The 27,030-nt window shown below is 39.2% G+C and overlaps 4 protein-coding genes across 4 annotated transcripts; 3 read left to right on the top strand and 1 right to left on the bottom strand.

Moving 5' to 3' along the window:
• Positions 1–3: 3 nt before the first annotated feature.
• LOC113667817 (DNA topoisomerase 2-binding protein 1) lies at positions 4–17,766 on the top strand. Its single transcript, XM_089197192.1, has 14 exons — positions 4–1,689; positions 2,597–2,884; positions 3,180–3,424; positions 4,053–4,236; positions 4,815–5,485; positions 5,866–6,027; positions 6,351–6,548; positions 8,032–8,289; positions 11,311–11,457; positions 12,559–12,783; positions 13,435–13,802; positions 14,385–14,580; positions 15,283–15,466; positions 16,416–17,766. The coding sequence occupies exons 1-14, from the start codon at positions 303–305 to the stop codon at positions 16,652–16,654; spliced, it is 4,752 nt and encodes a 1,583-aa protein (XP_089053318.1). The 5' UTR covers positions 4–302; the 3' UTR covers positions 16,655–17,766.
• LOC149050289 (uncharacterized) lies at positions 8,766–10,636 on the bottom strand. The gene is made up of 2 exons (XM_089195730.1): positions 9,557–10,636; positions 8,766–9,402 (listed from the first exon to the last, which is right to left on the bottom strand). Exons 1-2 carry the CDS (start codon positions 10,502–10,504, stop codon positions 9,247–9,249), a joined length of 1,104 nt encoding a protein of 367 aa, XP_089051856.1. The 5' UTR covers positions 10,505–10,636; the 3' UTR covers positions 8,766–9,246.
• A 492-nt stretch (positions 17,767–18,258) lies between the features above and the next one.
• On the top strand, positions 18,259–20,633 carry LOC113667829 (tRNA dimethylallyltransferase). The gene has a single exon (XM_027183687.2). It carries the CDS (start codon positions 18,278–18,280, stop codon positions 19,754–19,756), a length of 1,479 nt encoding a protein of 492 aa, XP_027039488.2. The 5' UTR covers positions 18,259–18,277; the 3' UTR covers positions 19,757–20,633.
• On the top strand, positions 20,613–25,471 carry LOC113667830 (protein DPCD). The gene is made up of 6 exons (XM_027183688.2): positions 20,613–21,006; positions 21,512–21,592; positions 22,244–22,362; positions 23,047–23,180; positions 23,336–23,438; positions 24,155–25,471. The coding sequence occupies exons 1-6, from the start codon at positions 20,928–20,930 to the stop codon at positions 24,257–24,259; spliced, it is 621 nt and encodes a 206-aa protein (XP_027039489.1). The 5' UTR covers positions 20,613–20,927; the 3' UTR covers positions 24,260–25,471.
• The last annotated feature ends 1,559 nt before the right edge of the window (positions 25,472–27,030 follow it).

Here is a 27,030-nt window from a genome sequence, read left to right as displayed (position 1 = left end):
GTTTATTGCGCATGCGTACCTTTTCCCGCCAAAAGAAAATATGTTTTGCTTTAAAATTGACGATATTTTCGTAAAATTTCCTTTAAAATTTTCGTTTTGAAAGGTTCTTTAAGGTTTCGATTGATTTATTTTGCTTCAAACTTGCATAAAACAGTATAATAATAGAGAAATGAACTAGGTTTAACTGTTCTGTAATGTAAACGCTGAGCTATACGAATTCGATGAAATCCAAGATGGCGGTTTGAGGAAAGTGCCTACACACACAGGTTGTCGATTTCATGTGCTGATCAGGAAAGAGGAAAATGGCGAGCGATGATGAAAATACTCTTAGGTTTATAAGTGTTAATGAGTCGATGGAGGAAAACCTATTACGAGCTTTGGAAGCTTGTAAGGAATACGATTTGAACAGCGAATGGATTTCCGCGAGCAATTTGGAAAATATTAATTTGGAGATACATCGATCGGTGTACATTTTGGAGAATTTTGAAGGACAAAGTTTCGAGTACTTGAAGGAAAGAAATTGCAGGATCGTCGGTCCACCGTGTATATTATCGTGTTTACAAACAGAGACTCCGCTGCCAAATGTCCAGTACCCAGTTTATTGTGTAGCCATGCGAGGCACTGCCATCAGTTGTACTAGTGTTCCTCGGGAAGAGAGAGATAGGCTTTACGATCTTATCCGGCTGATGGGAGGGATTGTTATGAAAGACTTCACCAGCGCAGTAACTCACCTGGTTGCGGGTGAGGTGGGATCTAAGAAGTACAAGGTTGCATGTAGTTTCAATAAACCAATTTTATTACCACAGTGGGTTTACAAATGCTGGGAGCTTAGTCAGGACGAACATGTGTGTGCCACAGATGAACAATTCATGGAATTCAAATGCCCAACATTCAAGGGAATTACTCTCTGTGTGACAGGTATTGATGCAGAAAAAAGAAAAGAAATAAAGAAACTTGTGACACAACATGGCGGAACGTACTCAGGAGCACTTGATATGAACACTTGTACCCATTTACTTGTCGATGACCCAAGGGGTGAAAAATATGAGTATGCAAGAAGGTGGAATCTTCACTGTGTTTGTACACAATGGTTTTATGACTCAGTTCAGACAGGCTTGTGTCTGGATGAGTCAAGCTATTACACTCAACCTGATAAAGAAAATAACAGTTCACAAGCAGGTGCAAGATTGTCAGGTAGCTTAATCAAAGGCAGTACTTCTAAAAGTGGCACAGAGATGAAGGTATCAAATAAAGCTGCACAAGCAGCATACAAGAGTGCACAGAAACATGGTAACAAAGATTTGATCCCTAGTTCTGGAAGAAATAGTATGCAATCTAATCAGTCTAAGGCTTTGGAAAATGTTTCCAAGATAGGAGAGACTCACATTTCTGACCCAGATGGCTCTGAATTTGATGTTAGAGTTCAGCCTGGGAATATGTTTCTGGATGGTTGCAAAATTTATTTGAGTGGATTTTCTGGGCATAAGTTGGAGAAGCTTAGAAAGATCATCAACTCTGGAGGAGGGACAAGATTCAATCAGATCAATGAGATTGTATCGCATGTTGTTGTTGGAAATAGAATCAATGCAGATATTGATTTGTTGAGAAACTGTGATTTTCAAGCTTTTGTTGTTAGTGTTCAATGGATTTTGGATTCTGCAAAGGAAGGGAAAAAGCTACCAGAGGAAAGTAAGTGTGTTTCACCTTTCCATGCTCACTTTCCAAAGAACAATTCTCCACAGTGTTAACTAATAGATACAATTCTTGTAATGAATGACAAGAGAATTTGTTGTTAAATCAGGCAATATTATGTACATGTAGTTAATAATTTTTTTTTCATTTCTCATTACCTTTCTTCCCTAAGATGTACTGATTTTTTAAGTAAAAATTGATCTCTGGTCACTCCTTATGGGTAATAACATTGCTTAATGGGTAAAGATATGAACAAACAGTATTAAATTTTTTTAAACTTATTTTTTAATACCATTTGCTATTAATGATGTCATAAGTCACTGGTACATTTGAATGATTGATAACATATTTTATGATTATGATACTTCATAAAACAGATTCTTCTCAATATCTGGGTCCTCAATAATATGAAGATGAACTGAATGAACTCTCCCTTGGGCACTTCTCCTCTAACAAATGTGATAAAATCCTTTACTATATGGCAAAGAAGTCTTAAGGAAAATCCTAGTGCAACAATTGGTTCTTGCTTGGTTGGGATTTTGCAAAATTGACCATTTCCATGGAAATGGTCATGCACCATGTATTTTTGTTTGCAAAAGACAGAAAATTCAAACCAAACAAGTTTTGTGCAAGTGCCCCGCAATAAACTACTCATTGACCTTGCTTCCTTGAGCTGCTGAGGAATATAGGCCCTCAGTTGTTTCTGTACTAAACTCCCTGTGTTTGGTCCATACTGCCACAACCTCAGGCCAATATTCCTCAGTGCGGTCCTCATGCTTGGTAAGAAGTTAATAATACTTAAGTCTGTAATTTAGACACAAGTGAACTTGACCCTTGACTGGATGCAAATTATTATCTATAGTAATTTGAATCACTTTTTTTCCATTTTATTTTCTCTTTGCAGCTTATCTTCTCTCAGATCTATTACAAAGGGAAAATCTTTCACTGTCATGCAAAGAGAATGAGGATCCTGATAAAGCTGTTTCAAAAGCAACAAAAAGTGTCTCTGTTCTTCAGCCAAATGCATCTGAGGAAAATCATAAGGACACAAAGGCCAAGCCAAAGGAGGATCAGTGTGATGGCGATGATGATTATGATGATGTTTTCTTACAATATCTGCCTCAGAGTGAAGAGAAAGGCAATGAACCTGTGCACAACCTTCCTCAAGGAGACACCAGTGCACAGTTCAAAGGTTCAGTATAGTATAGTTAACATGAGAATTGTGAGTTTGCTGTAAATATTAAAACATGCTAATAAGCAGACTGAGATAATTTCAAACTGACTCTTTTTGTTTTGGGTGCTTATGAGTCATTTGAAGTTATTACATGTACAAGAGGTGATTCCCATTACCCTTCAGATGCACAGAAGAGTTGTTAATTAAGATTCCTAGTTTTTCCCTTTTTGGTTAAATTGACTGGGCTACATCACCCTTAACTTGCTGTGCAGACCTTGAATTTAGTAATTACTGAAGTTTTTTCACCTACCAGAGCACAGTAGTCTAAGTGCTGATCCTGATGTTACACTTGATGACGAAGAAGAAGAAGCTTTCCAAGAAGGATTATTGTCTGGAAAGTACTTCACAGTGGCTGGTTTTTCCAGTGAACAGCTGACACACCTCTGGCATCTTATAGAGGGCAATGGAGGAAAGGCTGTTGCCAGTGGACAAACAGCTGACTATGCAGTGTTGCCAATGAACACAGTTCTTGAGGAAGATTTACATGCAAAACAGCTAGTAAGTAACTTTATGTTTACATACTTACAGTATACAATTTCAACATGTTCTTGTGTGGAAGAAAACAATAATTTACAGTTAGTAAATTGTAGGAGACTGAGTGAATAAAATAGAAGGTGGCAAGGTGACCCTGTTTTATTCATGGTAAAGATACTTAACTCCTACGATCTAAAATCACCAACCAGTAGTTTAAGAGGGTTCCATCACACTGTCTTTAAAACCTGAAGGCATAATTATAAGGGTGGTTACTTGTGATAAAATTGCATTTCACCCCAGCTTCCAGAGTTGAAACAACAATCAAAGCCTAGATTTGTAGGTCACTTGACTGCTGAGACTACATTTTTTTAATCTGGGTTTTCTTTTGGAAATGATAATTGAAGGAAAATGGTACTAATAACCATTCAGGAATCAAAATTCAGCTTGAGAATTCTTGTTGGATGGGCGTAAATGTTTAAATATCCTTTCTGATCCCTTGTCAAAACAGAAAGTGTTGCTATTTTATTTCTTTAGTCTTATCCTCTAACGGTTTTTAACAAGGGATCATTGTTAAAGTTAAGGGATTCACATTCAGGTAAAAAAAATTATCACAGGAAGCTTGCAGTTATAACAAAGTTCAAACATCTTACAGGTTACATTTTGCTGGTTAGAGAAGAGCTTGGAATGTGGCCATCTTTTGGCCCTGGAGGGTGGCTTTCTCTTTAAGCCATTCAGCATCCCAGATGCTGGAAAACCACTCAGTGGATGTGTTTTGTCAATCAGTCAGTTTACAGGAGTAGAAAGAGACCACCTGTATCAACTAGCAGAACTTCTGGGTAAATCTTGCCAAAAATGATTTAATTTTTTTCTTTTATTGTAGTATGTTCAAAGGGTAGATAATGTTATCTGCTGGATAAAGCTCTCTCCATTTGATAGGGCTCTATGTTTTGTTGACACTTTTCCACTTGATCTTAATTTATCCCTTGGATAGTGTCATCCACCCTTTAAAAAACTAGACCCAGGACAAGAGTGTTCAGTTCTCAGCAATGGTTTCAGAGACTGCTCCCTCTATTAAGGATCTGTCATGTACTGAGTTTTTTCATGGTTCTTGCTAGTCTTTTGTTAGTCCTAAGCCCTCAACTCAAGAAATTCTCCATATTGTCTTCCATACAATGATTGTGACTTTAGTTTGGGGAAATTTGGTATTGGATCAATTAGTAATCCCCTATGTTGGGTTTTGTTGATCTGCCTCTTTTTCTGTTGTCTCCACCAAGGGAAAGGCTGAAGGCCATCACAGAGTAGGATTTTAACTATTTAGCTTCAGTAAATGACTGCTCCTCTTGATTGAAAAGCATATACCTCAGTTATTTAAAACATTTTCTTCAGTGAAAAATGTTTCTATTTTGCTGATTAGGTGCTCATTGTCAGGAATACTTTGTTCGTAAAGCAAGTGGGAACTACGAGGCCAGCACACATCTCTTGTGCCAATATCCTGATGGAAACAAATACAAAGCAGCTATAAAATGGAATATCCCTGTAGTAAGTAGAGATTGGCTATTTGCCTGTGCCTCAGATGGCACCTTGGTTCCCTTTGACAAGTATCCTGTCAGCAGTGATAAAAAATTGGCAATGGATGTCATTGATCCTTGCCCACCAGAGGAACTGAGAGTAGACAATGAGGATACCAAAGACTCGACTCAACTCTTGAATTTAAAAACTGACAAAGTTGAACTTCCAATGGAAACAACTGATGATGCATCTGTCCCTCATGGACAAAAGGCTAACAGTGGCTCTGGTGGAAGTACTGAAAAGCAGCCTGTGAAGAGGCCATCTATGTACTTCCGTCCTTTCAGACCTTCATTTGACTTGGCTGATGTGATGGAGGAGCTGGCTTCACCAGCTTGTCCTAGCCTAAGAGGCAGAAAGAGTCGGGGTAGTAGAAACAGCTTTCCACTGGATGATTTATTTGCAGAGAACATCAAACAGACTCTTCAAAAACTGGGCCCTGTTGCTCCAAGCGCAAGGGAAAGTGATGAGGGGAATGACAATGATGAAACTTTTGACAATGTCCAACAGGAAAGAGAGGTTTGTGTTTGAAATATTAAAAGCTGTGAATGCAAAGTACATGTCTTATTTGGGTCATATCATCCTTAAGAGTTTACAATGGGCTTCATACAAAATCTTCACTTAGCAATACCACCACAAGTCACTTTTTACCATCATGGTATTTCTTGTTAATGCATTATTACAATAATATTCTTTTTATCTTATCACTATCATTATCATTATTTTTTATTATTATTACCATCATCATCATCACGTAATAGTAGAATATAACCATTATTTGAGAAATAACTGCAGTTGATTAATAAACAGTCAAGAGCCGAATAATTCTGTATTTTAACCATTAACTAAAATTGGCTTACTAAGTGGATTTGACATTAATTTGTGCTTTTATTGGGCAGGAAAATGGAGAACCTCAACAACAAGGTATTCTCGTTGGTGTCATTTTATCAGTGAGTAAAAAGTTGGCTCAGCAACAAACAGAACTCTTCGCCTTGGCATCATCTCTTGGAGCTGATTATCGCAGGCTTTACGATGGATCATGCACTCACCTTATTCACCAGGTTAGAGAGCAACTATTTTAGTTGTGTCTCGAGGTAAAAGTAGGACAAGTGGCTCGCATACTTCTGAGATTTGCTATTCCTAAAGCAGGTGAATAAAGGCGGTAAGTTTCTAAAGGAACTGTGGTGGCGCTGAGTTGAAAATGTAATTTGGCCACTGTAGAGAGTTTCTAAAGCTGATGTTTCAAGCGTTAGCCCTACGTCAGAGCAAAATGCCAGCATTTAGTGTCTTGAAAAGATGATGAATTTTTGTGTTTGGTTGACAAATTTAGGTAGAGGTATCATTTGTGTTGAACGAAAAAAAAAATAATCACATTTCTCACCAGGGTCCATCCAATGACAAAACTAAGGAATATACACAGGCAAAGGATCGTGGCATTCACATAGTGTCTCCTCATTGGCTGTACAGTTGTCAAGAAAAAAACGAGCGAGTTGATGAGACCATGTATCCACACACCTTTAATCCAAAGTTAAGTCTGCCTGTGGTGACAACGGGAAGACGAATGACAAGATCATCTCGAGCTGTAAGTATTGTCGTGTACAAGCCATGTTTAGTTTAAGCTCCCGCAGCAATTCTCGATTTAGTTTTAGAGCGCTTTTTGATTGAGTGTCTTAAAATATTAGCCAAAGTAATAACGGCCAATCTGAAGGAGAACTGGAAGTAAAAACAACTAAACTCCATAAAGCGCGGGAAAACGCGAACGACCAAGTTGTGATTGATTTTAGTTTTGCGTTGATTGTTTGAGAGATTTACATGAGTTTTAAGGACCAATCACGGAGTGAAGTAAAGCAAAATCAATGCAATCCCGTATTACTTTCGACAATCAATTGGAAATTTCTCTGAAAGCTTACCTTGGGATCGCCAACGCACCGGTCAACGTTTGCGTATGTCCATCGGCTAGGTGGCTGACAAAATCAAGCTGCCTCATAAGGGTTATTAACAACCACTCGAGTCAGTAATTCACGAAGTTTTCGACGAAGTTTTTTAATGAAACTCGAAACAAAATGCCAAATGATAAAAACCCCTAACTTGAATACGTTTTACAGATTTCTGAGAACGTTTCAATTACTTCGCAAAATTTTCGTCACACTGTTTATTTCTTATGTTTTCTTTCTAAATTTTGCGCGGGAAATTGGCGCGCGGCCGGCCAAAATTGATCCATTTACGCATGCCCGACGTTGTAATGGACGTAAAGGAAGAGTTGAGACATTGGGAAAGAGTCGTGCCCGCTGCACGCCCATTTCTCGCGCAAAATTTAATGGTAACCGAAATGTTAATTATTAGAGGCAGTAACACAGGGAAAAGTAACAAAGATAGCCACGGATGGGTAACATTAAAACCGACTGTAATGACTAACTTGAAAAATTGAGGGGAAAATTTTGTATAATGAACTAGCCGTTACTCATGTTGACTCCTTGAAAGCTCTGTCGTAGGTTTCCCGTACAGTATGAAACGGATATCGATCACTTTGCTCGCACGTCAACTCGCCGACAGCATTAGTTAACTCACTGACATTCTCTTTTTTAAACGTCCTCGGTCATCTCGTGGATATCTTAATTTTTCCAAGCTTTTTTACTTGGTTTGCCATCTGTGATGATTACACTCTCTTGATTTAAAATACCGTTGTAGCCATCTAAGACGATTGTAAAAAGCTGTCACTTTGCAAATGACTTGGATTGTGAGTTTTATCTAGCAGAGTGGAATCACTCTCAAGTTTAAAAATTAACAAGGACCAAGGCAGCTTTCATCACTTCTCGATATGACTTAACAAATTCATCTGACATGGTAACGTCATTTAACATTGTTAAGTCATCAGACGCTGAAAAGTCGGCGACAGATTACTTTCGGCGAGTCGATTGAAATACTTGGCGAGGTGACTTACGGTGTCAGAAAGTTGTTTGTCGTTGAGTTGACTCAATATATGACATGTCGGCTAAGTGACTGCATGGTATGCTTCTGAAAGCCTTGAGAGGACGCTTGAAACTTTTTTCATTCTCTAACTACAGGCAGCAACGGAACAAGAGATGTCACCACTAAAGAAACGAAAGTCACTCGCAACAAAGATGAGTGAGTCGAGTGAAACTGAAAAACTGAGCAAGATGGGAAGCGTGCCTGAGGAGTTAGCAAGGGAGGAACAGGCTGTGGAAGGCGATATTGCAGAAGAGGTTCAACAAGATCCTCAAATGGGACCGGCTACACTTGAGTCTCTAGAGGCCAGAGAAGATTTTAAACGTCAGCTGGAGGCGATCATGGATGCTACCAAGGTCAGGAATGTGTAGATTAGTGCCATTTTCAATTTAGTGATAATCCAGGGTTGGATAGGTTTGGTTAACTTAGCACTGTGATTGATCCAGGAAACTCTCGACATATCAGATGCAAAACCAAACATAACGGGTCTGTTGCTTGTGTTTTTCTTAAAAACAGCTGAAAGGTGCTTTGCTTTCTCTGCCTAAATCCTGACATCGCTTCTGGGTTGCTCTTTAAAAATACTCGTGTTTACTTTTGCGCGGTTGGTGAAATCTCGTCGTGTAGTGGCAGCAAATAAGTGTTTTTCCAGTTAAAGCTACAAGCTTTCTTAACATTGTCCACAATAACAAACGTTTGTATTAATTGTACGGCGAAGTTGATGATGACTTTTCAAAACAAAGGTGAGAGCCTCAACAGCTGTTTCTTGTTCAAAGGTTCTATGGCGAAAAAGTGTTTCGTGAAATCCGGGAACACTCAGAGAAACACCTTGCGTACAAAATCACCAGTTTATTAACCTCACATTAACCTCACAGTCGATGTACTTTTTTCTTAGTAAACTCAAGACCTTTAGTACCTAACATTTGCGGTTGTTTTAAGTTTTAAGTTCCTACAAATGAGATTAAAACGGTTCAGTTTCTTGTTGATAACAAGCAGCTTTAGCAATTTTATCAGCCATCATTCGTCGTGATTGCTTCATAGTTCTGCCTGTCATCAATCGAGAAAATTTGTTCATTTTCAGGGTTCTGTATTCGGCGAACTTTTCCAACAGCATAGTATTGTCACGGTGGTAGTGTGATCGTCAATTCTTTAAAAATAAAGATAAGCTTAAAAGAAGGAGATAACGCAGTGGACAAGACTGACTCGAGTTTTCATAGCGTTTTTATGCGGCTCACTTGCTCCTTCCTTTTTTGTATAATGAAGATGGTTGTTATTTTGCGCAATTTTCCAGTGCGCATGTGAGACATTCAGTGTAATTAATCATTGAAGAAGTCTTTCCACTCGTAAACAACTTCACTCTCGTCGTTACCCCACGACTCGTCACTGTCAGAGGCACAATACGCCTGGTCTGCCTCTAATTCTCGAAGATCTGCAAGGACTTCTTTCTCCTCTTCTCGCAGCATACGTTCAATCTGACAAAGGTTGAAATGACAACAGGCGTCGCATTAAACTTCAGATTATTGTATAATTAAGGTAAACGAAAGCAAGTGGTTTGCTAAGGTGATAGAAAGTGGCAATTCTTGTCTACGCGCGTCTTATAAATAATCATAAAAAAGCGATACTCACGTTCTCTCTGACTTTCCTCGCACGCTCCTCTCTCAGGTTCTTCTGCGTGTATCGCTGATAGTTTTGCTCCGCCTTTCTGCCCTTAGACTTATCCATTTTCCGTCTAATAGCAGATTGCAGGTCTTCTCTGGCGGCAACTTGAGCAGCAGCGATCTTGTTTTTCTTTCGTGAGACTTTAATCCCGGATTGCTTCTTTATCGCTATCATCTCATTTCTGTTTCTGTCAGCGGCTGCTTGCTTTGTAGCAATTTTCTGAGCAGTAACTTTGGAGGCCGCCTCTGCTGGGTGCGGTCTGATACCTCCTGCCCTACTACTGGCCCGGGCACGGATGTTCTCTAGCTCCCTTAGTTTTCGCTCTTCTGCTGCCAGATGTTTGGCGTTAATCTGCTTCTTCGATATCTTTGGCTGTCGTTCCAACTTGTTCAGCCTCCGTGGCACCCGAGCAGTTGGGCGGACAGTTGGCCTATACCCGACAACTACTTCAAATGCAATGGCGTTGGAGGTTTCACCCATGAGCACAGATCGTGTAGAACTTGCAGGCTGATAGGCGATCGTATTTGAACTTGAAGGCGTGCTATCTATTTGAGCTTCCAAGATTTCTCTTCCGCTCTGCATCACCCGCGTCGCTGGGTCATTTGGGACGGTCGATCTTTGGGCTGACAAAATAGCTATTGCACTGTCTAGTGCTCTTCTCTCCGGATCTTCATGTTTGTCAGACAAATCTTCTGAAATGCTACCTGTTTCTCCAACCGTGGAGCTTCCCATCTCAGGTTCCTCTTGAAAGTTTCCTTTCCATGCAACATCTGGGTTGTTCACTGGACTGGGCGTCGTCTTATCCGCCAATTTCGTTTTACTCCCGACTGGTTTGAGCTCTTCAAAATCTGCGTCGCTCTTTGGGGCTACTTTGTTACCGGATTTAGAAAACTTAGATAAAAGAGATCCGCACATGTTATACGGCAAATAGCTCTGAAATCGCTAAAATTCCGTACTTTCGAAAAGTTCTCAGCGCGAAGCTTCCAACAAGGTTACTTGTTTGAACGAACTGTTTTGAGTTGTCGTGGTGACGGTGTTAACGTGATAAAGGGATCTGTTATGACGAGGATTATGCACGCGCATTGGAATTTTCGCAGCTATTCCTGGTGCTTTTGACTCCGTGCATTTACTGAAGGTTAATTATTTTGGCACCTCAAGTAAAAGAAAAATTGATCGTCCATGTTACGCGATAATTTGCTTCGCTAAAACATGAAAGAATGAAAGAGTAGCTTCTTTTGAAAATGCCAACGTTTGTCTTAGGTAGTGTGCTCGCGCGAGGAAACATTGATTAACTGATCGAAGGGCGCGCTATCTAACAGGGCCCCTTATTTTCACGCATGCCTTCAAATTTCTTTCTCTGTTTTCGCGCCCACCATTTATTTACTCTGACATAAACCGCGATAATTAAAATATTTCTTACACATATTTCGTAGACCTGGTGCTGTTTTAAGCCTTTCTGTGACATCATTTTGAAACAGTGTGTCTTAGCCCTATGCCCCCTTAGAGAGTTAAGCGGATGTGTTGTTTCAAATTCATATCAACTATGTAATATCTTACGTACAGTATGTCGCTAACGATTCTTTTTTAGCTCTGTTGCTAGAAGAATCGACCAAGAAATCGAAACTGAACTCAGTGTTATCTTGTTCCAGCTTTGCGAAAAAATTATTTAATTTCTTCTTTACTAAGCTATCATGGTTTTATGTGTCATTTGTTGTCAATAGGTCAAAGGGAGACGAAGAAGCCGGCGTCATACGTCATCCAACAACTCAAGCAGCGTTTCCCACAATTCAACAGGAAATGTAACATCTGAGATGTCTTTGGCCACGAAACGTACATCATCAAGGCTGCGATCACGTGTTGGTTCTAAGGTACGTTGCCTGGCCTCGATTTTGTACCTTATCATACTTCCCTCCACTCCTCAGTCATTTGTGCTATTGTTACATTTACTCTCACGTTTCCCCTCTCCAGTCAGGAGTATAAATGGGTACCGGCGAGTTTTAAGGGAAGTCTGATGAAGTGGTGGAGGGTAACCTTGCGATGGATTGACATTCCATCCACGGGGGAGTGGTAATATTCCTATTCGCTTCATGCTGTAGGAACCGGGGGGCTCCAGCTGAATAGGCTCTTGGCTAGAGTATAGACTTTACCGTATTCCAATCTTTATCTGTCAGATAACTACTATACCTGCGATACCTTGATACGCAAAGAGAGATTTGAACTTTCTTATCCCCTTACAATTCCTAATTAAGATCAACAACGATCGAAAAATAAATAAATGAAAATATCTTTAATGATAAGCTAACCAGGAAGATTAGGGAGTCATAAATTGGCAACTAAAGCAGGCCAGTTACTTGGATTTGATTTGTGTTAACTTTAGACTTTAGTAGATGGAATGCTATCCGTTCTCTTAATTTCTCTTGGAAATACTTGTTTTTAATAATAATAAACTTTATTTACGCGTCAAATGAGATAGCAGTTTCCCACTAAGTAAGGACACCTAAACTAAACTAAACTAATCTATATAAAACTATGCATTAAAAATTTATTGGAATATGATAAAAGAGCTCTTCCCATATAAAACTACCCTACCCCGAAAATAGTAGACCCCATGTTTATAATACCCTACCCTGTATAATAAGATACTAACCTTAATATAATGAGATAATAAGATAATAATAATTACAATAATATGATCTTGATAATACTTAAAATATTTAAGATTTACATAAAATACAGTTCTTGCAATTATTCGAAGAGATTAAACTTTGTATATCTACTTTATGTAAAGCGTTTTTAAATTCTTGCAGCGTTCTTAGTGCTCTTATTTTATCTTATTTTCATCCGTTTTGAGCGAGAAAGCAATCACACCCCCACCCCCCCTCCCCCCTTGTTTTGAGAAATGCTTGTATTCCCTTGTCAAAGTTGTTCCTTAAAAGCGGAGATAATGTATCAATTTTTACTCTCTCTAGTCTAATGAAGGTGATAACAGCAATTCATCCTCACGGGTCAAGTCCCGTTTGCCAGCAACCGATGACAGTGAACACTCGCAAAGTGATACTATCACTTATGACGATCCCGCGGGACGGATGGAGCGTGAGAAGATAATGGCACAGCTCAAGAGGGGCTGCAGCCCCAGCCCTGACACCCACACGGAGGACGAGGAGGAACACAGACCGTGCAGCAATACAAACACGGTAAGACTGATGCGTATTGTGCCGCATAACGGTCAATCAGAAGGAAAATGAATACCACATTGGGCAAATAAGAAACTTAAAGTAATGAGTAGACGCGAGTGAACAAGACCACGACTCGTTGGAGTTTTGCGTCCGATTGCATTCAGTCACAGAGCCTATCAGAGCAATCTTCATATGAGTGTCGTTATTAATCTGAGATTGCGTTAGTTTTATGTAACTTTGCACTGTGATTAATTCAGAAAACTCACGCCATCCTTTCAACCAATTGTTTCGAAATTAAAACCAGTCGTGACTTGGTGACCCTTATTTTCCCGCGCTTCTATTAGTTCTGAGTTCTCATTGATTCCATTTGACCTTTGCCTTTGTTTTGATTGGCCGAGGTGATCAGTTTGGTTTTTTCGGTTTTAAGGGACTCAATCAAAATATGTACTTATGCAAAACGACATCAATCTCGCATTATTGTTGACAGTTATGAAACTTGCTCTAACGAAAAGCAAAGGCAGCTGTCAGGTGTATTCTTTCTGCCCTTCCTTGTCTTCTGGTGCTTTGCATTCTAACTTGACACACACGACATTGCCAAAACCAAGTGTTCATTCCTACAAAGCCTTTTTATAATCTTCCCTAAAGTACGCACAAACTCTTGTCTTAAAGGAGTCCACAGTCATGGGGGTCACGCACACCGACGCGAACAACGCAGCTGAACGTCACGTAAGAGAAATGAACGTAACAATTAAGTCTGACCCTCCCACACCTGTCACCAGTTCCACACCAGCAGCTCTGCCAATCGGCCTACAAATCAAAGACACCCACAAACCCCAGCCTGTGAATCTTCTGGACACCACGGCACTTGATCAAACACAACCATGTGCTCTGTCTACGCCCAAGTTCCAGCTGTCGGTTATGACGCCTCAGGAGAAGATAGATTACTCTGCACTTATTGAGCAGCTCGGAGGACAAGTGTTTGACACGGTTTATTTTAATCCTGAGTGCACGCATGTGGTTGTTGGTAAACCAAACAGGTGAGTTACAAAACCGACTCCTTACTGTAATACTTTTCACGGTAACCGTAATAAAAAAAAAAAAAGATGGAGAGAGAGGGACGGGGGGAGGGGGGGGGGGAGATGAGTGGAGGTAATGAATCTGGCCGCATGATGCTTATTCGCAGTTAGCAATTTGTTTCTTTAAATACTTCTTTCTCCCTTTCATGCGGAATAGTAAACTTCCTGGGTGTTGTAGTTTGACTCCGTTGCCGTTCTCGTCTTGAAACTATGGTGCAAAACGGAAGATGTTCCATCTTATAGCGTTAGAAAGGGTTGTTACGGAAACCTCGTGTATTAGCAGTTATGCTGTCAAACCGAACTTTGTTGCCATTTTGGTTTTCAGTTTTGTAACTTCTGCCACGTTTATCGGTAGACTTTCCTGTTAGCTAACCGCAGCAAAACGGGAACTTAAGTCACTAGTTGCTCTTCCTGTTTTGCTTCTCAGAGGTTAGTAGTATTTGGCTAGTAACCCTCAAGCTAGACAATCAGCGAAAGCGAAAAGCACTTTTCACCTATGCGGTGTGAACTTGTGTAGGATGATTTTCCTTTCAAAATCTTTAGGAATGAAAAGTACCTTGCTGCAGTGGCCGCTGGGAAGTGGGTTCTGCACAAGTCGTTCTTGGAAGCCAGTCGGGAAGCTGGCTTCTTTATTGAAGAGTCTCCCCACGAATGGGGACAGGAAATCCCTGGAGAACCTCACAATAAACTTGCTGCTGCTGCTCGACGGTGGAGAGTCAAACTTCGCCAGGAAAGAGCGGTAAGGCTACAGATAAAACGAGGAATTCAGGGGCGAAAAACGTCTCTCTTTATTTAATTACAGAGGGTAAATTTTGCAATTGTTATTATTTTATTTCTCACACGAAGCTTTTGAAATTGCTGATCCTTTCAGTTTGTGGAACGCGTGTCATATATGAACATAGTTATGGCCAAGCTTAGAGTAGAGTCTCAAGGGCTCAGCATTCACTACAATGTTCTCCCTGTTCCCAGCAAACTCAGTCCTCAGTGTCCTGCACTTTCCTGCATTAAGTTTAAAGCTTACTTTGGCTGCTTCCTCTGTCAATCTCCCAATCTTCTCACGCAAGTCATTAAACTTGGATGAAAGTAGTGCGATATCGTCTGCACATCGCATCGGACGACATCGTTTGAACTTTCAGCTTTTCAAAAATTCGCTGTAGCCATTATCAAACTTTTTCAATTGCTACATTTAGTTGAAGATAAACAACATAGTCCTGAGAAGACCTTTTGTTCCTGGCCGTGACTGAGGTTTCTACAATCTGAGTAGATGTCAGTATTGAAGGTGACGTCTGTTCCTCCCATTTGTTAAAACGTTGGCCATTACCATAGACCGGCCTCAGTCTCAAGAATGCTCACACTCAGACGATCACTCTCCACGATCAACTGATACTCCTCAGCTAAAAGCTTTTTATTGTATTGTGAACATTTTACTCTTGACTCTTAGGCCGCTGCCGAAGCTGGTAAAAGTCCATCGTCCTGCGGTGCATTCAATAGTTGGGTGGTTCTTCTGTGCGTGGACAAGTCACGGCAGCCAGGATTTAAACGTCTGTTAGAATCCGGAGGGGCTAAGGTCTCGGGATGCAGGCCACCGTTCAAGAATACTAGCGACTTCACGCACGCATTTGTAGGTAAGTACTGTGAACTGGCTGATTTTTCCTTTAGTTGCGTGAGCAACTAAAGGAAAAATCGCTTCGATGAAGGGCTAACGCTCGAAACGTCAGCTTTAAATTTCTTGACGGTGGCCAATTTACGTTATCAGCTCAGTTGATAATTCCAAATTACCCTGTTATGCTCTCCCACCAACGCAGCATCAAAGTTTCTATAGAAACTTACCCACTTTATTCATTTGTGGGTTGAAAGGTCCGAGTTCGACTCCCTGTCGGGTCAGTGAACCTCTCGTTACTCAGCTGACAAACTGCCAAAAGGTAACACAGTGATAAACTGACATCCTGCCTCAAGGGAGTAGCAATACTTCTGGTTGCAAACCGGGGTAAACTTTGGTTGGGTGGGCCCTCTGTCTCTCAAAATCACCTGTGAGTTTAAACGACCCACTTTTTAGGTCCCTCTATATGTGTGACATGAGTCGATCAATTCGAAGCTTCAACATTCCCCCTCCCCCTCCCCCGACAACCCCCAGACATTTGACCTTCTGAAGATTGGTTTGTTCAAATGTCCGCGCCTGGCGCAAAAACTATGTTCGAATTCCCCAACCGACTTTTTTGTAAAAGGCAAAATCAGCGATCGTGAGTTTCTACATATTGATCAATCTTTAAAACCTAGACCTTATAGACCTTTTCTTCTAAGCCATTTGCTAGCGAAAGTGAACTATTTATCTTAAACACCTCCATATTTCAAGAGAAAACACTTTTATTCCACTGGAAAGACTTGACAATTCTGGTTCGAATTCCCCACCCAAGCCAGGTACGGACAACGGTCAAATGCTCGTGAGTTGCCGTGGGGGGGGGGGGGATATTGAAGCTTAGAATTGATCGGCGCATGACGTGTTTGCAAGAAGGTTAAAAAAAATTGTCGCCGTTGCCTATTTATTGAATACTTTCTATTGTTATTTTATTTTAGATTTAGCTAAAACGAAAGTGGATTTTTCTGACCTGAACGCTCTTCAAAGGGATAATGTTTGGTGTTTGAAGCCAGATTACATTGCCGAGTATCTAATGCAGGATCCACCACCTCCCCCTCAGAAGTACTTACTCTCAGAACCAGTTATACCTGGTGAACAAGACAGATCGGTTCCTGGGCAGTCAAGAAAGAGAAAGGGGGATGATCTTACTGGAGGCGATAAAAGAGTTCGTGTTTAATTTTAAACGATGAGAGATTGTAAGGTGCTCGCTTGATCTTGTGTTAAAAGCATTAGTACTACGATGGCTTGGAGTATAAATCAGTAGAGAGTTCTCGCATCTCCAGGAAGAAGTCAAGACTCGTCCCGAAACAGACTTGCTAAATTTGGAAGAAGGGGACTTTCGCCAACAGAATTTGTGAACCAAAAAGATTCTAACCCCTCAAACCCTAAGAGTGACCTTTTACAGTAATAATGCTGTTCCATTCATTAAGATCTTGAGGATAAAGGAAATGATCGCCAACCTAAGAAACTTTGATTCAGTGTTAAACAAATTCTCTTTGTCAGTACCAAAGGAAATGTACAGAGAAGAGTATGGAGAATATGGATACTGATGTTAGGGTGTAAAGGGTTCAAAGAGGGTCTATTTTAGCAGGTTTCCCTAAGATTGTGACCTGTGTCGTTAGCAGTTCTCTTTGCTGATGTATTTAACGATCGATTTTTTCCACGTGAAGTCCACTTGCTGAGGTAATTTTTCTCAGTCCAATGGTGTCATAGACATTTCAGAGTGTTCAGAACACGATGGGAATGTAGGCTCTGTTATTGGTTCTTTGCAGAGCCTAATTCCCTCTCTTGCATCGTTACTACCCACGTGATTTGTAGGACGTGAAAATTGACTACTTCAAACTACTGGTGTCTTTTCGTTTTCTTTTTAGAGTAAGTGAGGTAAATATTTATGACTTGAGTTAGACTCCTGTGAAATAACCTCTAGAGAAGTCACCTTTTGGGAAGTCACTTCATCGCAATCCTTTGCCATTCTTACCGTCTGTGGTATTGTCAAACAATGCTAATCAAATCAATTGTAACTTAGAGTATCCCCTACCAGAAGATTTATTTACCTTGAAACGATTTACGTGCTGGCTCAAATTTAGGAAATGGAATGTGACTGGCTAACTGTCCAGAAGAATGTTGCGTTTGAGTTAGCATATGTTGATCTGGAGAAAGACAACGACGTCCTTGAAAGGACAGCGCGAAGGATGTGTCGAGTGTCATACCATTTTGAATTAAAGATATTACGCATTTTATTGAGTTTTAAATGTCAATAAAGTAAGTATTTGATTGTTTTGAAAAAAACTTTGTCGTTAGTTTTTATTCTTAAATTCGCCTTGGAGTTTGGCCAGCGTTCCATAGTCCCTGACTTTCTAATTTGCGACACTCACCCAGATTGATAGTTGGCACTTGTGAAAATTTGGGGTGATTACGAAGCAACAAAGGTGTATTTTTCCTGCCTATTCCTTGAATAAGAAGAAAGGAATAGACGCTGTGCAATAGGTGGTGGCTATTGACAACGCGCCTTCGCGTCTAATCTTTTAGTTGTCACTGTTATTGCGTCGTTGAGCGACATCCGGAATACTACGGTAGAGGCAAGACTTGCCGATTCATTGTAATGTCTCTGGATAAATACAAATTCCACAGCAGGGCCATCTCTTGGTGCAAGGGAAATTTATTTTGGATACAAACGAAAGAAAATACTTATTACTTATTACTTGCTTTGTGTTGTATATAATTAGTGTAAACAGGCTGACCCAACACTCCCCTGATTTTGTCCCACTCTCCGTACCAGGCTCTTTCTGTCGTATCCAAGATGGCGACTGGCATGGCTGGTGTCCGTCGCTTGCCTCTTGTTGTTATTTTGGGTTCTACTGGGACAGGAAAATCCAAACTAGCCATCGAAATAGGTAAAAGGCTTGGCGGAGAAATCATCAGCGCTGATTCTATGCAAGTTTACAAGGGTCTGGACATCATAACGAATAAGGTAACTGCGGAGGAACAGTCGCAGTGCCCTCACCACATGATCGATTTTGTGTCAACGCTGAAGGAATTCTCTGTGGTAGATTTCCGAAATATGGCTTTACCTTTGATCGAAGACATTAAAAGTAGGGGTAAAATTCCGATAGTTGTTGGTGGCACAAACTATTACATAGAATCCGTGTTGTGGGATATACTGATAGATGAAGATAGAAACGACAATTCCTCAAGCGGTGAAGAACTTGTTGAACCGGAGGGCCAGGGTCCTTCAAAGAAAATAAGAAAAAGAAAGCTTCTTGAAAGCACAGGCGTTTTAGGTTCTGCTACAAAATATAATGAAGCAGTAGTATCTCCAGGAGAGGCATCCAAAGGATCAAGGCGTTCCGAGGAAAGACCTGAACTTCAGTTTTGTAATGATGCCGGAGTAAGAGGAGAAGATGAGCACAGTTGTAAGACAAGCCTTTATGATAAGCTTAGGGAGGTTGATCCGGCCATGGCAAACAGGATACACCCAAGTGATTCTCGGAAAGTTGCACGTAGTCTACAGATCTTTGAACAACATGGAAAACCACACAGCACAATCATACAAGAACAACAACAAAGACCTGGAGGCAATGCATATGGTGGACCTCAGAGATATAAGGATATCTGTGTGTTTTGGCTGCAATGCCAAAGAGACATCCTGAATGAGAGGTTAGATAAAAGAGTCAGTGAAATGCTGAATAGAGGCTTGATTAAAGAACTGTTGAATTTTCATAGAGAATATAATTATGTGTTAGCAGGAAAAAATTCTGAAGCCAAATACACTGAGGGTATATTTCAGTCCATTGGATTTAAGGAATTTCATAATTTTCTCATCAAACAGCAAGGCAAAGATTTTGATGAAAGCAATGCATCAGTTGAGGACAAATCACTTCTTAAAACAGGTCTTGAGAACATGAAGACAGTCACACGAAGATATGCCAAAAAGCAAATGATGTGGGTACGAAATCGCTTCTTGGGGAGACCAGTTAGTTCTGCACCTGATGTCTATGGTCTAGATGCGACAAATCTTGCAGATTGGAACAATAGTGTCCTTCAAAATGCTCTAGAAATCCTAGATAGATTAATGAAAGATGAAAGACCAGTAATTGAACCACTCCCAAGGGTGATCATTCAAGAAGATCGACATGCAAGACATGTGTGTGAGATTTGTGAAAATCGTGTCATTTTGGGTGAAGAGAACTGGAAGAAACATTTGCAATCTAAATCACATAAATGGCATATGAAAAGGAAAGATAGGGAAAAACAGCTCAAGGCTATCAAAGATCTATAATTAACTGAACAATGAATAAAAATTGAAAAACTATTTTTAAAATTGAGGACATAACATCCCTAAGTAATACCAAGCTTGTTGAATATCAGACAAGGGTGATGATTAATTTGTTCTGTGCTGGGAATCATTTCTCTTACCCTTTTGTGCGATTGACAAACATGAAGGAAATCTGTCATTGAGGAAATTTGTCATCTTGGTCTGATAGAAAAATGATCCCCTATTCATTAGCCATTAAAAGAGAAGTCTGGCTGTATCACTGTGTAATTCCTCTTCCCTTTCTCAGAAATGGAGTAGGGATGTTTGTAACTAACTAGCAATTGCTCAACATAGACTGATGGATTTCAGTGCAAAATTCTTATTAACATTTAACATACATGTAAAGCATGCGGTCAGCTGGGTTTTTTTGTTATTGACACAGGAGCACAAGTTCACTGGACTTGCATGGTGGTATGCTGTTGTTTCACTTTTCTAGAACAATTTGGCAAGCATTAATGCTTGAGGTTATGGATGATTTTAATCTTTTAATCCTATAACTCCCAGAAGTGATCAGCATGTAACTTCTCCCTACAACATCCATACAATATTCAGCAAACAGGTGATAAGAAACCTTAAACTTATCAGGTAGCAGTTATCACCTTGATCAAGCACCAAATTCTGGTAACTAACTTACAAAGAAGTGTGTTGCAGCCAGAGGGGAGAATTAACAATACAATCTTAGGTGTTATAAGGTTAAAGGAATCCTTTCTAAGTTTTTGATTTACTGTACACTCAACAACTGGCATTGTGTTTTGGTTTATATTTTAACTTACCATTGAAAAGTTATGGGAATTATGGCATCTCTGACACAATATAGAAGCATAAAAAATTATTTCAAGAATAGTTCTGTTGTATTGTGGGAACATTGGACCTCAAATAATGCAAAAACTGCAAGAATTTGTGCACCCTCATTAGTTTTCTTCAGTAAAGGATTGCACACATGGGGTGGTAAATGGATTCTGGAAATCTTGTCAAACAATTTTTTTCCAATTTCTGTCCTTTGTCTAGATCATTTCCTGAAAAAGTACCAAAATTCCAGGTTCCACTGGCTACCGGTAGTTTCATTGTTTCCCTTACTTGAGCCTTCACTTGTTTTGGTCAGTGACCTTACAAAAGAAATACCGGAAAATTCAAAATGGCGGCAGCAGCCCGAGGGAAGTTTGTGTGGTTAGAAACGCTTCGTAGTGCAAGGAAAACTAGCCTTGTTCAAGATGGTAAGTCGCGAGTTTTACCCAGAGCTAAGCATTTTAATGAATTATTTGTTTTGGAAGACTGGTTCAAGGCTAAAAACAGACAACGAAGAAATTTCAGAACCAATCAGGTTCGACATACGTAAACAAACGTCTCTAAGGCACTTGTAATAGTCAAAGGTTCGATTATTTGCAAGAACTTGTGCAGTTTCGTGTCCTTGAAAATTATTTGTAAACTTCTTGAGATATGCACAGTATTAAAGTATTCAAACATTCCTTATTTTCGACAAAAGCTGAACTTCTTCCGTAAATAACAAATCATGAACATACGACCGACTGTCCAAATGTGTAGTCTAAGGGTTTTAGATAGGAATCAATTTTAAAAGGTTATATGGTTCAGTTATAAATAATATACCCTTCAATGTATGGGCGTGACATTATTGCTGTAGGCCATGGCAAGAGAGCTTGTTTTATGAATTAATCCCAAAGTTATTAATTGTCTACAGTATTCATTTTCATCTTTCTCTAGGTCGACAAAAAGTTCATTATACTTTTCCTGATGGAACAGAGATGGTAGAGGAATATGAGGTATCTTCTGGAGAACTCTTGGGTGAGTTCAGTTAAAAAACACAATCTTGATACAAAATTTACAAGACAGTCGTACTTCTTTGAGAACACTTTCACTAAATCAATGTTTGTATAGGTAATCACATGAGGCCAAGTACTATTAAGGATTAATTGCACGAGAGTTTTCAAAATTTTCCAAAATTGTCCGAGTCGCGAAGCGACGAGGGCAATTTGGAAAATTTTGAAAACTCAAGTGCAATTAATCCTTAATAGTACGAGGTCTCATGGGATTACTTGTTTATCAATAAAGGGCAAAATTTATATGAAGGAAAATCACGCGCACAGTCTATTTTTATCTGGGAAGCAACGGATTAGCAATTAATCCTTAATAGTACGAGGTCTCATGGGATTACTTGTTTATCAATAAAGGGCAAAATTTATACGAAGGAAAATCACACGCGCAGTCTATTTTTATCTGGGAAGCAACAGATTAGCAATGCAACGGATTAGCCAATCATTAACAGGTAATCATGCCCTCTCTTGATTACTAAAAATGCCCTTGATTAAGAAAAAAATGCCCTCTCTCTCAACCAATCAGTGCTCAGTAATTTTGCCCTTTATTGATAACAGGAGAAATAAAGGATACTTGCTGAATTTTCTCAGTAAAGATTGACATTAACCCATTTTCTCCTAGTGAGGAAATGGAAAAAGAAATCTACACTTGGTAGAGAAGGGAAATGGGATTATGAGATAGGTGAAGACCTCAGGCCTGTCAATTTGGATATGGAAAATATCAGTGAAAGTAGAGGAAATGTAAGTATGGTGTCAGCCTCTTGGTATTAACAATTTTATTCACTGGTTCAATTCATTTACTGAAAACAGTTCCCACAAGCAGCAATCCGTTAACCCTTTCACTCTCAAGATCTAATTAGTAATTCTCCTTACTATCTGCTATACAATTCTTATGATGTTAGTTCAGAGAATTTGGTATTGGATCAACTAATGATCCCATGATTGATATTCTTCTCTATTCTCATCACCTGCCTGCTTGATATTGTATTCATATTGTAAGGAGAAATTCTGTCTTGGTCACTTGTGGGACTGAAAGGGTTAATAGTCCTTCATTTAAATGGACACATTTTAGGATAGGTAGACAATTTTTTTGGCTCCTGTGTTGTCTGTGTTGTCTGGTTGAACTGTTTGTGTCAAAAAACAAACAAACAATTCAAGGAGAAACCTGTTATTTGCTTTATTTTATTTCTCAAGCAGTACACTACTAACACTTTCTATTACTCAAAAAGTGTAACTGTTGTAGTCGGACTTGATTTCAAACAACCTTGATTTGTATTCCTTCTTGTTTAAATATGGTAATGTAGCTGGAAAAGCATCAAGTTTTTAAAAAATAGTTTTAAAATTTTTTCTATCATTTTATTGGTGTATTAATAATAATTTTTTGAAGGAGTACAGCATGCTGTTTCATCAATTTTTTCTCCTTAGCCCATGTTTACAAGAAAAGACAACAGTAAAGCTTTTCAGTGGAGAATAAGAAATCTTCCGTATCCATTGGAAGTATACAGTGTGACAGTTGATGATGACAAACACTCCATGATAATAAGGACAAGCAACAAAAAGTACAGTTTGTATGACATTTCAATTTTCATTTGAAACAGAAACACTCATCAGCACAAGCTGAGCTTGCAAGCCAGGTCTTAGAAGGTTATGGAAACTGGGTTAAGCTTTGGCTGAATTAATTTTGGTGCTTAGGTTAGTTTTTTTACTTTTTCAGATACTATAAAAGGTTTCAAATTCCTGACATGGAGAGAGCAAAAGTGGACTTGGAACAGAGTGCAATATCTATAGCCCATGCCAATAACACACTCATAATCACAGTGAGTTGAACATTTCCTTTCATTGATCAGTTCATCTTAAGTAAACCACAAATTTTTCAAAGTTTTAGCTCTTGTTGAGATGTTTTTGGGAAATAATAGTTATCAGTGACATGTTTTCAAGGTGATTCCTATCTTGAGGGGATGCCTATGGGATTCTCCTCACTGTTAACCCAGTACAGGGTGTCTGTGTCAGTCACCAGTAGAGAGTTTCTCACTAACAGTGGCCAACATACTCTCTACAGAAGCGAATTTACATTATCAACTCAGTTGATAAAATTAAATTATCGTCTAATTCACTCAGCGAAAGAGCACCACAGTTTTTTAACCCTTTAACTCCCATGAGTGACCAAGACAGAATTTATCCTTACAATATCAATACAATATCAAGCAGACAAGTGATGAGAAAAAGAAAAGTATCAATAAGGGGATTACGAAAAATCAAGAAACTTCCCCCATTTCTGCCAAGTTAATGTTCTGTCAATGGCATACCAGTAGTTTTAGTTGAACCTCAAATTGAACAGAGTTGATAATAAGCAACCTAACTTATGTTGTCATTTTGAGTAACGCTTCATCTACGGAATAAACGTTTTGAAATAAGACAGTGAATCTGAAAGCCAAAGTGTTATTGAGCCATCTCTGTAAAGCGGTTTGAATGCTTTATTAAAGAGTGTGATATCTGTGGAATATGAACCTCAGTGTAATTTTTGTGTTCACAGTACAAAAAGCCCCCTTTGATTCTTGAACAAGAAAAGCTTATCAGACAGGAACTGGTCAAAATGAAATCAAGTCGCGACGGAGATGTGGAGTGCACACCAAGCTGACAAAAAGTTCTATATCTGGTTATTGTGTTGTAACTTGCTCTCTTCAATGTAAGAAGAAGTCTAAAGAAGCAGCTGGGTGACATCATCAGAGTCGAATCAAGAGTTACAGAACAATGAATTGCGAAAGTTTATGTAGATTCTTTTAACATAATCTGCTCTGTTTGATAGTTAACCTGTAAAGTTGGTGAATGGAAATTTATTGCGTAACAAAAATTTGAGTGCCTGTTCTGCTTTAGACGTATGTCTTCAAGACCCTGCCTGGATTATAGTAGATTCAGAAATACCGTTTATTTACTGAGTGTAAGGTTTAAGACTGTCCTGATGGCTTGACTGGATTGAATTGCGAAAGATTGCCCGTGCTTTTCTGGAGCTTTGATCAACTTTAAAGGACTTGGCTTTCCTGTAAATAGATCATTTGGTTAAATCAACTGATTTGATAAAGTAATTTGGCTACCGTCGATAAAGAGTTTTTAAAGCTGACGTTGCAAGCGTTAGCCCTTCATCAGGCTGAGATCCAGGGGCTAACGCTCGAAACGTCAGTCAGCTTCAGAAACTCTTTACGGTGGCCAATTTACATTATCAGCTCAGTTCATAAAAACCAAATTATCTGGTTATACCCTCCCCCCTTACCACACTTTCTATAGAAACTTACCCCCCCTCCCCTTTCCTGTAACTGTTGCGCAATTAAGCAGTGACCTGCTGCAGAGATATTTTGATTATAAAACATTAAAATGAAAGTGATAAGGTGCCTCATACTGATTGAACCAGTGTTACCCGCATTTAAGACAATAGCAGTGAACTTTCTTTAGTGATATTTCCCATGGAATTTCTTTATTTACCCACGCTACTTGATTTTCAGTGTTTAACATCGGTTTAGCGGTGAGGAGTTGTACAATGATACCTGGCTCTGTTGTCCCTCGCCTCGGTTTCATGTAAAACGGCAAAAAATTTAGGAGTTAAGGATAAAAACTGGCAAATTTTAACCATCGGTCGTAAGGAGATTTAACCGTTAAAATGTTGCCTATCTGATGTGTCATTTTGGAATTTTTCTTGTGGGCAATGCGAGAAACAGGAAACACTCTATATCCACCCAACAGCAGTTTGATCTGGAATAACCCTTTTTTCTTAGCTCTTATGGTTAAAGGGAGAGCGCAAATGTGTTTTAGAACAATGAAAATGAGTTTTATCGAGAGATTATACCAACCTAAATGTGAAAGTGATATATTGATCATTGTTCAAATCAAATCGTGGCCTAATGAATGGAAACATTATTACCAACAATTCGGTATCTTTATGCTTGCGTCTTACGGCTCTCTTCACATCACAGAACAGTTTATCCATGTGAGAGCCGCAAAACTGCTCCATGTTAGGCGTAAAAACTGACAAATTATAACAGTTTTAGTCGAAGAAAAAGTTTAACGTAAAATTTTTTCCTATCTACGTTTGAGTCATTTGAAAATGTTAAAATCTTAGACTGTTATGTATCTTGTCTTGCAGCTAATGCGGGAAAACAGAAAATTACTCTATATCCACCTAACAGCACCTCAATCTGGAAAAACCCTGCCTGTTTCTTGACTCTAATGCAAAAAGCGAGCGCGTAGATGTGTTTTACAAAACTGAAAATTAAACATTAACTTTTCAAAATGATTGTAATTAATTTTCAACATTTCTGTAAACCGTCACAGAAGGAAATTAACTGTTAGGCGTAAAATGGTCAGAATTTTAACCGTTGGCTGAAAAAGCCATCACCCCATTGAGACCCTTTAGTGAAAATTCAAACAATGCCACTAATCCAAGTCATATTTCTCATGGGATTTTTCGAACTAAAAGACCGCATCCAAAACTGTCATCTGTGTATCAGTTTCAAACCGAGATCAACGGCGTTCCTTATCTTATTCCCACGACTGCTTGTACTAACAGCTGAATTTATTTAACGTTCAGTTATTAACTCCTGCTCTAACAGGTGTCGCATTATTCTTAAACAAAACCATTCAAAATTCTCATGATAAAACGCCTCTAAAAATTTCTCAAGGACCTTACGATTTACTTATCCTCACAAATGGTGTCTCCCGCGTGTGTGGGTTGAATAGTTATGACAGTTGTAAGCGCCACTGTTTTAGTTTCATTGACTTTGAGGTTGATCGATGCAAATTTTCTTTATCTTGTTACTTATATTAATATGTTGAAGTTAATTTTAGAGTCAATGATTATCTATTTCCATAATGGTTTAGACATAAAGGTTGGGGCATTACCTCTATTTTTAGCAATATTAGCAATATCGGAAAATCGTCACCCACACTTAATCGATTCTTCCCCTTTTCCCAAGTTTCCTTTGGTTATCGCAAGGACTTTCGTTACTTTAAAAACTGAAGGGAACAAAATTTAATTTACCTCAGCTTTTAGCAGCTGAGTTTATTGAACACACTGTTGGCTCTGTACCGGCAGGTAACGTATTTTATTAGAACAAACCCATAGCAATTCATTTTAATCAAACTCTTTTATCTTCTCAAGGGCCACCAAATAATTAATATCAACCTGTCTTCTCACGTACACATCATTCAAATATCTTTAGTTTAAAGGTCAAATGAAGTTGAGATAGAAGGTTAAACTTTGGGTGAAAATCACAAATTGATCCTGTTGAAAATTTCAGACCGTTAAAGAAAACGGAGTGACGCGTCGTTCTGGGAACTCTTTTCAAATTTACGGATGGAAATTATTTTCATCTCAAATCCCGAAACGCGTGCCGGAAATGCTCAGTTCGACTTACAATT

The sequence above is a fragment of the Pocillopora damicornis genome, chromosome 2 (genome assembly GCF_964200805.1).
Source record: "Pocillopora damicornis chromosome 2, jaPocDami1.2, whole genome shotgun sequence".
In the NCBI taxonomy this organism is placed as follows: Eukaryota; Metazoa; Cnidaria; class Anthozoa; order Scleractinia; family Pocilloporidae; genus Pocillopora; species Pocillopora damicornis.
This window is presented reverse-complemented; position numbering and strand designations above follow the sequence as displayed.

What these genes read in the sequence shown, in the direction of transcription:
- LOC149050289 (XM_089195730.1), bottom strand. Translation starts at nt 10,504, where the DNA reads ATGTGCGGATCTCTTTTATCTAAGTTTTCTAAATCCGGTAACAAAGTA. An exon ending in CGAGGAAAGTCAGAGAGAAC is followed by an intron (nt 9,403 to 9,556) that starts GTGAGTATCGCT and finishes AACCTTTGTCAG; the next exon opens with ATTGAACGTATGCTGCGAGA.
- LOC113667830 (XM_027183688.2), top strand. Translation starts at nt 20,928, where the DNA reads ATGGCGGCAGCAGCCCGAGGGAAGTTTGTGTGGTTAGAAACGCTTCGT. An exon ending in ATCTTCTGGAGAACTCTTGG is followed by an intron (nt 21,593 to 22,243) that starts GTGAGTTCAGTT and finishes ATTTTCTCCTAG; the next exon opens with TGAGGAAATGGAAAAAGAAA. An exon ending in ATAACACACTCATAATCACA is followed by an intron (nt 23,439 to 24,154) that starts GTGAGTTGAACA and finishes TTGTGTTCACAG; the next exon opens with TACAAAAAGCCCCCTTTGAT.
- LOC113667829 (XM_027183687.2), top strand. Translation starts at nt 18,278, where the DNA reads ATGGCGACTGGCATGGCTGGTGTCCGTCGCTTGCCTCTTGTTGTTATT.
- LOC113667817 (XM_089197192.1), top strand. Translation starts at nt 303, where the DNA reads ATGGCGAGCGATGATGAAAATACTCTTAGGTTTATAAGTGTTAATGAG. An exon ending in ATGTCCAACAGGAAAGAGAG is followed by an intron (nt 5,486 to 5,865) that starts GTTTGTGTTTGA and finishes TTTATTGGGCAG; the next exon opens with GAAAATGGAGAACCTCAACA. An exon ending in GTTGTTGGTAAACCAAACAG is followed by an intron (nt 13,803 to 14,384) that starts GTGAGTTACAAA and finishes CAAAATCTTTAG; the next exon opens with GAATGAAAAGTACCTTGCTG.